Raw genomic sequence first — 11434 nt, forward strand, 5'->3', positions numbered from 1 at the left:
CCATTTTTTGAATTCATGAAGATGTTTGAATTTTGTTTTTTGTTTGAAATCCTGAAGATTTTCATGAATTTGAAAAATGTTCGCAAAATGAAAATAAAAGTAAAATAGGAAACAGGGAAAGAAAAAAAGGAGAAGTAAAAAAAGGAAAATAAAAAGTAACTAAAAAGGAAAGGTAACACGAAAATGAGAAAAAAGAAAAAGAAAAAATCTTCATGAATTCATCTTCTAATGAAGCCAAAAAAAGGAGAAGAAAACGAAAACGAAAAAAAGGGGTCGCCCGTCCCTGAGATAAGGGCCGTCTACGGAAATGTCCGCCCACAATGATGCTGGGCTAGACGGGCTGCTTCACGCTAGGCTCATGCGACATCGAGGCCCAGTACGCGCGACCGTTACCGGTTTGGCAGTTTCTACTATTCACACATTTCCTAGATTTCTCTCTCTCTCTCTCTCTCAAAAAAAAAAACACATTTCCTAGATCTGTCTCTAGTTCTCAAAAAAAAAAAAAAGATCCGTCTCTTCCCCCCCACAGCCCACACCCCCACCCTCACAGCAAGCGACTCGAGCGCCGCCGTCCGCCGCGCCTCCGGCCTCCTCCCGCCCCACCGCCCGCCCCTGCCCCGCCACCCTCTCCGCTCCCCATTGCTGCCCCGTCGCTCCCCGCCGCGCGCTCCTCGCCTCTTCGCCCGTCCCTCCTCACCCCGCTCTACAATTTTTCGATCTGGCACTGCCCGAGTGGTGAAATGGACTAGAGCGTGCTCGGAATTTTGTAGGTATGCAACTACTCGCCCCGCGGATCACCATAGATCATGCCTGCATATGTGTCCGCGGTCCGTCGTATTTGCCGAATTCCGTTGGTGGGAGCATAGGCCCTCCCCCGTGGACTGTTCCAGGAACGATCCTGTACATGGCTAGGGCAAAATTGCCCTGTTTTTCTTTTTCATTTTGTTACTGCATCCATGATCTGGTACTGTCGCCTGGATGTTTTTCTTTCTTTGTTCTAAAACCCTGAAAACAGCACGCAAGAAAATATGCTGCGTGGTTAAAAGAGCCATGAAACGACAGACTGTACGCTGTGGAGCATAGTGTATCGGCATCGTGTTTGCCGTGATCAGCTTAACCGCTCAGTCATGTGGTTTGTGGCTCCACTAACCATGTTTTTTTTTGTTTCTCTGCATCATTCTGTTTTTTCTTAAACAATCATATGATGCTAAAGTAATTTTGAATACTGAATTACTTGGTATTTATTCAAGTGTTTGCTTCCGTTTGCTGCTCAACAGTCAGTTGGTGTGTTAAAAAAAACAGTCAGTTGGTTGGAAATTAAGCCTTCTTTTAGTTTCGCACTCGAGCATTATCGGCACAAGTTTAGAGATGTACATGCCATGTCTGGCCCCTAGGATGGCTGCATTTCCTCACTGCTGAAATCTGCACATTTCTGTACTGTTCTGACTTGATCCTTGGCCTATGTTGGAAGGATGGCTCAGATGTCAACTTTATACCAAGTTAAATATTAGGCGCAATTTGTCCTTTAATTTACAAGCTACTAACGGATGTGCCCATTCCTGTTTCAGATTGGCAGGAATCACCGGTTCAGGCATTTTTGGTGGACAATCTTCATTTGATCCTGAGTGCTGACTCGCTTTTCTCTTGTCATCAATGTCTGGCTTGCTGAATGTACTTGCTTATCCTTGTAACTGCACTACCATGCATTTACTATGTTTACTGCCAATCTTAACAGTTTACTATGTTTTGTTATTATTTGTCTTGATAACTTGATGCTTTCTCCCTTGGCAGTCAAATATTAACAGTTCTGCATCGAATCTTCCAGACTCAACTGCACGACCATTTGCAACATCCTTTTCTGGTCAATCTGGATCAGTTCAAGGTTTCCATCACTCTGGTGAGCATATGGTACACTAGCTAGGCTAGCCCATTGACATAGTGCAACATCCATTGTCTACACCTTTTTATCTCTTATCATTTTCTGCATTTTTCAGGTCTGCGCAACATTCATGGAAATTTCAGTCTTCCAAATATGCCTGGATCACTGGCACAAAGGAATGCTGCGATGAGCGGCCTTCCGTCCTCCGGGGTTCAACAACATGGAGGGAGCATTTCTGGGAGATTTGCTTCAAACAACCTTCCAGTTGCCATGTCTCAGGTTTGAATGCCCACCTTTATGTAGGTTTGCAATATCTTTATTTTTATACTTTGAACAGCACGAACATGCATGTTAATGGGTTTGCAATCTAAGGAACAATTTTGTTGGGTTAAATATAACATATTCTTTCCGTGGTTTCATGTGGAGGATGATGATTTTTACTGTTTTGGTATTATATTGTTTCTTTTGCAGATTCCTCATGCACATTCAGGTGTCAGTGGTAGAGGAATGAATGTTGGTGGAGGTCAAGCATTTAGTAGTGGCATGAATATGGGTGGTACCATTCAAGGTTTATACTCAAATTTGGGGACCAGTGGGAATCGAAATTCTGTTCCTGGCATGTCAGTATCTCCAGCTTTAGGAAACTTGGGTTCACGTATTACAAGCTCCGCAGGAAACATCGTGGGCGGAAGTAACATTGGAAGAAATATAAGCTCTGGTGGATTGTCGGTGCCGAGTATCTCATCGCGCGTCGATTTTAGTAACAATGCTGGAAGTGGAAGACTAAATGTGCAAGGATCCAACAGGATGATGAATGACCTTATTCTGCAAGGTAGTTTATTTAACCATCAGTTGATTTTTTTACTTCATAGATTTACGCTAAGCTTCATGTTTTAGCTCGAAATAATATTTTTAAGCATGTTTAACCTTTGCTATGTTAATACTCTGTTCAGAGTTTACTTACCATATCCTTTGCTTTGAGCTGTGTCCTCACCCCTTGACTTTCCTACCAAAAAAAGGTTGGGCATATGAAATAAGTGGTCAGCATATGATATAGGTTTCGTTGGACCTTTATTTTTGTTGGAAAACACAGTAGGTAGCCTTGGTGTTCATGCTTCATAAATTATGAACCATGTGATGCTATAGTGTATTGCAGAATTCTTTTTTGAAAGTGTGACACTATTTAGGAGCCAACTTTTAGAATTTAAGACCTTAAATAGTGAAGTCCAACGTTGTTGGAATTCCTGTCATCGATATTCTTTCTTTTGCAGGCATATGTTGGTTGTTCGAATATGTCTGTTCTTGCTTTTTTAGTGATTGTTACTGTACCTATTTCTTAATGTTGTTCTATTTTGTGATATTACCAATTTAATTTATGAAAGTAGCTGGGTTATGATAAAAGCTTGTTTATATTTTATACAATCGTGATAGTCTCATGAGGGTGAATGATAAAGAAGCATACAGTGTGTTATTTTCTTCTGTTGAACTGCATGTTCTCATTCAGTTTATTGTTTATTGTTTATTTATCTCGAACACCAGGATCATCACAACTGATCAATATGATTGGAAGTTCATACCCAACGTCTGGAGGTTCAGTATCCCAGAACCAAATGCAACCAGGAAACAATTCTCTAGGTTCTATGGGGATGCTACATGACGCCAGTGACAGCACTCCATTCGACATCAATGATTTCCCCCAATTGACTGGTCGACCTAATTCAGCTGGTGGTCCACAGGGACAATATGGTAACATTGCTGGAAAATCATAAATATTTCTCCCTATTTTTGGATGATTCTTGGCCAATCTCTCTAAATTGCAGGATCACTACGGAAGCAAGGAGTTGGTGTTAACTCCATTGTTCAACAAAACCACGAGTTCAGTATTCAGAATGAAGATTTCCCGGCTTTGCCAGGATTTAAAGGTTGTTACAGTTGAATTAATTCTAGAACCTGTCTGTTGATTCAGTGAGATTGTTCTCATTATACTTTCGGTGCAGTGGTGCATGATTATTTAATTGTGTTACTTTGTGATCTTGAAGTTCTAATATTGGCTGCATGCCAGTTATTATACAGCCCCGCTACTCTGTACTGATTGAACCTCAGTATTTGAACAGCTTAGTTACCAACAAAATTACCCTGTCATAAAATCTTCTATCTGTTAGAAAGCCTATTGTTTTTTCAGTCGTGTAGTAGGAATGCGGTGATCTTCTCCTCAAGTCAAGGAATGCTTACTACTGTTCTATATATTGACGGGTATTTTTGTGTTCTCTACTTCTCTTGCCACCTTTCACTGACCTAACTAAAAGGTGTCGCGCTCGTCGAAGCGGAATTTATAGCACACCATTTTTGTGAATACAATCATATAGGTGGGAAGGCGAAGATGCAGCAATTTCATGAGAGGGCCAGTGGGGCAAGACCATGCAGCTGACGTGGCCTCGCGGGAATTTAGAAAAATATCTCATAAATACTAATTTGGTACTCCCTTCGTATCAAAATATAAGATGTTTTAGCCTACAAAATGTCTTATATTTTGGTGCAGAGGTAGTAGTGCTTTATAAGATATACATATGCCAAATCGAGGATGCATATATGCACCATCTATTGGCAATAATAATATATTTATTATTATTATGTGATGCTCGAACTGAAATTACCATGAATCATCATTAAAATATATGGTGGCAACCTAGAAAAAATGCGCCAAACGACATTTAGATAAAAAGGTCTCACTGCAACATGCTTACGTGCGCTGCAATTCGGATGCCTACAAGTAACAAGTAGCCCTAATTTTTGGCAAGAAATGGAAGTGTGTATTTATTCGTGACATGTAGGGCAATGTAATACACAAGATGGGTATAGAGCTCTTGAATTAGTTACTTTAGGGGAAGATAATGAATTTGTCTTTCCTGCGAGAACTCATATAGAGAATTTATTGTAAGCTTCTCATACCATGACTTACGGTCATAGATGGAAGGGCATCCTAACCCATCGTGTTTTCCATGGGTCCTACTCTTCATATAAAACGTGAGCTAAATATTAGGTATGATTTGAGGCATAGCAACATTGGGAGGTGGTTAAGCCAATTTAATTCCGGTGCTTACCATGGTTATAATTCATTTAAGCTTACCATGGCAGTAAGTTAACTATGAGATTCATGACCCACCGTGTGGACCAATATGGATCAAAAGAACGTCCTGAAAATTAGCTGCAGCATTTAATAGAGATTGCTGCCGAAGTTACCAATTTGGCCATCTGCGCACATACATTTACTCCTCAACTTTGGTAAGCATCTCAAACTGTTTGTTTTCTTGTGCCCGCTTCGGGGCATCAAGACAGCTGTACGGATGAATACAAATAGTTGCACTTATGCCTTTAGGCCCAAATGTAACTATAATGTTTTTTAATATCTTACTACTATTGTTACAGTTTAGGCTGACGAACCATCTTCCCATAAAATGTAATTTGTCATTTGTTTGGTCAACTTTTGTGCTATTCTCCTTTAATGGTGCCACATGTTTTGCATGGTTTAAATCTTCTGATTTTTTGACCTATTCTTTCCACGTGCAACATGCTTATGCTTTAATGCTCCACAAACATGCACGAAACAAAATAAGACCTTGGTAGTGTTTCTTCATTCTTGAGGCTTTTTAATTCTTTCCTGAAGTAGATCTTTTGGCTGATCATTGCACTACCTTCCTTTTTCCCCATTCCGCCAAGTTATACAGAATATTGACATTTTGAATTATCAGGTAGCAGTTCAGATTATGGCATGGAGTTACATCACAAGGAACAAATTCACGAGAATGTACCTGTAATGCAAGCACAACAATATCCTGTGGGTTCATGTCTCTGAATTTTGAATTTTTGTTTCTCCGAGCATTTATTTTGACACGTTATGAACACTTACACAGATGGCAAGGTCCGTTGGGTTCAATTTAGGAAGTAGCTACCAACCAAATCGTCAGCAACATCAGCAGGGTGCTAATTCAGTAAGTTATATTGGAAATCCCTTGAAATAATCATCACACATTTAACATCTGTTGCATTGTCATGGTTCTGATATGTTTCTGTTTTGGCACGTCATATTCAGATTTACTGCTCATACTTACCCATTAACACATAGAATAATCTTCATTATGTTATGTCAGATTCAGAGTGCCGGACCCCAAAATATTGGACTAAGACCACTAAACTCTCTGAGTCAAACTTCTAGTTTGGGATCATATGAGCAACTGCTCCAGCAATACCAGCAGCCGCAGGCTCAGAGTCCTTTCGGGTTGCAGCAGATGTCTTCAGCCACACAGTCATATGGGGATCATGGTCTAAAGCCCATTCTGGGAGGCCGAACACCACCTGATCCATACGGCTTGTTAGGATTGCTGGGGGTTATAAGGATGAATGATCCTGATTTGTCATCTCTTGCTCTGGGAATAGATTTGACAACGTTGGGTTTGAATTTGAACTCACCAGACAATCTGTACAAGACATTTGGCTCTCCATTTTCAAATGAGCCAGCAAAAGGAGATCCTGAATATCCTACTCCAGCTTGTTATGTGGCCGAGCAACCCCCAGCACTACAGGTAGCTGCCAATATCTGTAGGCTATTTCTGTGTAATGAGATGTTTTAAACCCATATTCAAGAAAGTCCCAGAATCTTTCTTTGATGCAGCCGGTTCATTTTATGATAAATATTTTGTAACAAGTTCTGTCTTGGTGCAGCCTATGCATTTTCAGAAATTTCAGACACTCATACTGTTTTACATATTCTACAGGTACTTTCACTACTTGAATGTATTAGGTTCGGCCATTAGTTTCGGTAAATTTTAAGGTTATGATCTTTTGTCTTTGGTTTTCAGCATGCCGAAGGATGAAGCTCAAATATGTGCTGCCAATGAACTGTGAGTGCATGGTTTCACTGGTTATCTCATTTAAATATCTTATTAGATGTAATAATTGAATCGTCATGCATGCGGCTTGTTCATGTTCTGAATCTTTTACCAAGAAATGTGATCTTATTGCGGTATCATTTGATAAGGGAACATACTGCTATGTCCTGATCAAACGCATAACACTAGAGAAATATTAACCTGTAACCTGTCAGATAGTGGACCAGGCCCATTGACTGTCATGGATCTATCACAAGAAATTAAGTAACCTTGTGGATTTATTCATCTTCCTGGATGAATACTAAGTCGGCAACATTTGAATGTATTCATGATCCGCTTAGCATCTGAAGCTGCGTGAATGTTTCCATTTCCATTTTCTTTGTTTTCTCTATCAAATATCAATATTTTCTATTATTTATTTTCGATGTTTTTTTGCTAAGTTGCACAAGTTATGTTAGCATTGCTGAGCATTGTTCAAACTGACTTGTAAGCTATCCATTTTTAGCAATAATATCTTGTCTTAACCCTTGCTCATGACCTAGTGCGCACATCACAACTGAGCAGAGCTTTAGCCAGTTTATTTTTTGGTATATACTAATTCTTAGATATGTAATGCATGTGTATTGTTTTCGTCAGGTATAATCGTGGATGGTTTTACCATAAAGAAGTGCGGCAATGGCTCACAAGAATTCCTAACATGGAGCCTCTCATCAAAACTCCTTCATATGAACAGGGGTCTTATGCCTTCTTTCATCAACCCAATTGGGAAACAGTGCATAAGGTACTTACATTGGGTGAATATCAAGCATCTCTTGCACACTTATTGCATATGATAGTGGAGCATGTGTGTTGCTGCAGGATAACTTTGTTCTCCATTATGAGCTAGTAGAGAAAAGGCCAAGTCTCCCTTCTGCGTCCCAAATTGGTAGGTGAAATTTTGCTTGGTATGTTTTTCCTGACTACAAATATTTTTGGTTTTTGTTTCTGTGTATCGAGCAATCATCTCACTGTTGTATGCAATGTAATATAATTTTGTTTTTCAGTTACCTCCGGACTCTAGCTTTCTTGTACATGAATGGAGAGCCTTATTTATAAACATAGTGAAGCGACATTGCCCTAATTTGTCAAGGTAGGTACTGTCTTCTGCAGTGAAACACTTATATTGTCGTTGGTTGAACAATGCTTTAGTTTATTTATTTACTTATTGGCAACTATTGGGAAGGAATAAATGTTCTGTGTGGCCATTTTAGGAAAGAAAATATTTTTATTTAATTTAACAAAAGAAGCGAACACCTGCGGAGGGGGGGGGTCCTTGAACGCGTGTGGGTGAGCATGTGACACACACACATGCTGCTAGCCCACCGAGTAACTGCTGTGCTCGGTTCTCAGTAGGAAAAATAATATGTTAACATTGTAGTTTCCATTAAACTTGCTACTATGTGCGAAGATATGTGGCCATTTTAGGAAATATTTTTTTTCTTGAACACAAAAAACTTGACCCATGGACATTATCACCAGGGCATTTATTTATTTATTTTTAAAAGAAGTGAGCACCTGCCTAGGCGGGGTCTCGAATGCAGGTGGACGAGTGCTTGATTAGTGCTTCCAGCCAACCAAGCACTTCCGGTTCTTGGTTGGAAAGATAGTATGTTAACGTTGTAGTTTCCATTAAACTCATTGCTGAAAAGTGGGAAACCTCGAGGATCCCCGCTGCATTTATGTATTTGACAATCCCTGATACCCGTGGCTCATTTCATCAGCATGCTGTTTCTTTCAAACATGCCATGTTAACTTGGCAAAACCATTTATTTCCACTTATGTTTTGAGTGATGTAATCACTGGTCTGCCTATAATGATTGAATGAGTTGACTTGTTGTATTGAGACAAAATTGTTGTCGTTTCGAGCTTGGGATGCAATTCGACTGATTGACTGGGTTGACGCAGGCTATATAGTGAATCAGAGAGTACCATGTCATGTCGATATGCGGAGAGGAGGAGGCTGCTGAAGGAGGAGAAACTGTCTTTGTAATTATATAGTCAGGAAAAGGATGGTACCGTCGTTAAACTTTTTACCTAGCTTCTTGGTACATCGTATGGGGAGTCTGTCTGTAATGCTCCTTGACAAACAGTTTAGGAGTAGCCAGTCAGTCTGCCTGTGTGCAACTCTGCATGCATATTCTCTCTTGCCTTTGGATAGATGGATCATGGAGGGTTGCTTCCTTAAATTAATTCAACGGAACAAAACAAACAAATTGGTTAATCTTCTCCGACAGTGGTAGAATTTGTTACTCGTTGGCTGTAGAAATTCTGCTTGCATTTTATCGGCGCTGCCATCTTGCTCAGCCGTAATTCTGCTCAAAGGTATTTTCGAAAAAGGTGAGCATGTTGCTACGTTTAGTCAGCAGGTTGATGGGGCTTGATCTAGCGCATTTGCTGTACCGCAGGCGCTTGTGATTTCCTATTTCACAAAAAAGTCGCAGGATGGGGCGTGGCAGGTTAGGGGATGGCGGCGGTGGTGGTCGGCTGAGGGTGATGCCGGTTGTGGGGCTGGGAAGAAGGGCAGGTGGCTGGAGGTTGAAGATAAATGGGAGGCATGGGATTGAGATCCCACGGTGGCTGGAACTTTACATAGGAAACACTCCGTGATGTGTCTGTCTCTTGCGACGCATATACTCTGTCCGTTGGAATGGCAATAGGAACAGCAGCAACAGCGGCGCTCCGCCACAACCTCCCCGCCGTCCACCCAGACCTCGCCGGTGCGCACCTCCGTTGCTCATCCACCCCCAGGGAACCACGTCATCTGCAACGCAGCTCACCTCCCACCCACGCCCGTCCTCCGCTGCGCGTCCCATCCCCCCACTGCCGTGCATGCCTGCCTCCTCAAGACAACCTTGCCATGGGGGCTGCACCGTCCCCAACTCCCTGCCTCTCTGAACGGTGAACGTTCCCTGATCCTAACGGGGATGCAAGTGGATGATGATTCTTCATCTGTGTCATGTTAAAAAACCACCACCACCACAACAACGGGGAACTTCTTAAATCAGTACAAGCACACAATGATGATACACCTCTTGATAAATTTAATACACAGGAATCTAAACTGACTTCTTAAATGTTGCAAGAAATACACAACTGAAGGTTTGCATAGTCTCATCTTATGCTGACACGTTGAATTCTTAAATGTTGCAAACAAGTAAGTTTGAACTCTCAAGTCTTTATTGGATTCAGTCGAGCATATCTGTCGTCTTTCATGATTTGCTCCATGGTTGTAGGAAGAGCTACAACAACTGATAGATGTTTTTTGTGAATAAAACAATACATCTAAAAATGTGACGAAAAACCTTAGCTGCAGCAAATGCTGATTTTTTGAAACGAGGCAAAAGACTTGCCATTTTCATTGATTAAGAAGAAGAGAATTGTCCAGTTAATTGACGGAAAACCGGGCTAAAACCGATACAACACTGCCCACATGACATGGGCACCACCGGCCAACCTGACCACCGACATGGAACAAAAGCCACGACGGCACATGCCAATAGATGGCCACACGCGCAAGCAACTGACAGCTCCGACTTTGACGATGAGCAACGCAAGGGAAATATGTAGGTCTTGCGCCGACCGTGCCCCCGTAAACGACCACCGAATGCATGTCATCATCACCACCTGGACTCGCTCCAACGCAGCTCCGACTTCAAAGCAACCAGCAACCACGGAAGAGCACCTCGGACACGCCAGGAAGAACCGACTACCGAAGACCACGCCGCGGCCCAAGCTTCGATCGACGCCATCATCGTTGCCAAACAGAAATCAGCGCCCCGCCTCAGCAAACCACGCGGCGAAGATGCCGCCCTCGACGGCGTAGATGCCGTCATCCACTAGTCTCACAGTCGTAGCCTGTTTCGAGACGATGCGCCCAAAGAGGAGAAAGACGCGAAGACGCCTCCATCGCCCGATCCAGCGGATCTGAGGTTTCCCTCCGGAGCCAAAGCCATGGGGAGTAGCAGGAGCACCTCCACGACGACGCTTCCAAGAAAGACCACGACACCTACGGGCGCCGCCGTCGCCAGCTCCGATGAAGACCGGAGCAAGGATTTCTCCCGGAGTTGCGCCGACCACCAGCCGCCACCGACCATCACCCACCAACCACCACCCCTGCTGAGAGCAACCTCACTCCAGCCGCAGGATCCCTCGATCCACCGCGACCAGCCACGCACCACCTCCCCAGCCGTAGCCGCCACCCACCACCGCAGCACCACCGCGACCACCACCACCGCAGCACCCATGCCACATCACGAGAGGAAGCAAGAAGATCTGAGACACGCCGATCCAGATCGAAGCCACTCTCCCGAAGCAGCAGAACAGAGGAGGAGCAGGGGCACCCGCAGCACACCACGTGCTCCAGAGAAGCCGCCCGCCACGCCCTGCGGGTGGCCGCACCCAGCCTGCGCGAGCCGCCACCACACCCAGCCGTCGATCCACGCGCCACGCGCGCATCCAGCACCGAGCGCCGCCGCGACCAACGCACGCAGCCACCGCCGCGCGCTGCCGCGCACGCAGTCCACTCCCAGGCCGCGCCGATAGCCCGGGCCGAGGCTGCCGCCTCAGCACCCCACAGCTCGAAGCCGCGCCCAAGCGCACGCGCACCGCCGCCCATGGACAGCCGGAGCCG

General features: G+C 43.5%; 1 protein-coding gene and 1 non-coding gene across 3 annotated transcripts; one reads left to right on the plus strand and one right to left on the minus strand.

Moving 5' to 3' along the window:
• The first annotated feature begins 464 nt into the window (after positions 1 to 464).
• Positions 465 to 9025, plus strand: LOC109762062 (probable NOT transcription complex subunit VIP2). 2 transcript variants are annotated; one of them, XM_020320878.4, is made up of 16 exons: positions 465 to 770; positions 1569 to 1671; positions 1792 to 1897; positions 1995 to 2158; positions 2351 to 2711; positions 3419 to 3625; positions 3700 to 3801; positions 5629 to 5714; positions 5791 to 5868; positions 6028 to 6459; positions 6599 to 6651; positions 6736 to 6777; positions 7402 to 7546; positions 7624 to 7690; positions 7809 to 7894; positions 8710 to 9025. In XM_020320878.4, exons 2-15 carry the CDS (start codon positions 1654 to 1656, stop codon positions 7823 to 7825), a joined length of 1878 nt encoding a protein of 625 aa, XP_020176467.1. In that variant the 5' UTR covers positions 465 to 770; positions 1569 to 1653; the 3' UTR covers positions 7826 to 7894; positions 8710 to 9025. The 2 variants fall into 2 exon arrangements, with proteins under 2 accessions (XP_020176467.1, XP_020176468.1); XM_020320879.4 differs by having other exon boundaries at positions 474 to 770; positions 7624 to 7709.
• Positions 1820 to 1897, minus strand: LOC120965753 (small nucleolar RNA snoR35). The gene has a single exon (XR_005758777.1). It is a non-coding gene; the product is annotated as a small nucleolar RNA snoR35 (small nucleolar RNA).
• Positions 9026 to 11434: the final 2409 nt, after the last annotated feature.

Source organism: Aegilops tauschii, chromosome 5, assembly GCF_002575655.3.
Source record: "Aegilops tauschii subsp. strangulata cultivar AL8/78 chromosome 5, Aet v6.0, whole genome shotgun sequence".
NCBI classification, from domain to species: domain Eukaryota; kingdom Viridiplantae; phylum Streptophyta; class Magnoliopsida; order Poales; family Poaceae; genus Aegilops; species Aegilops tauschii.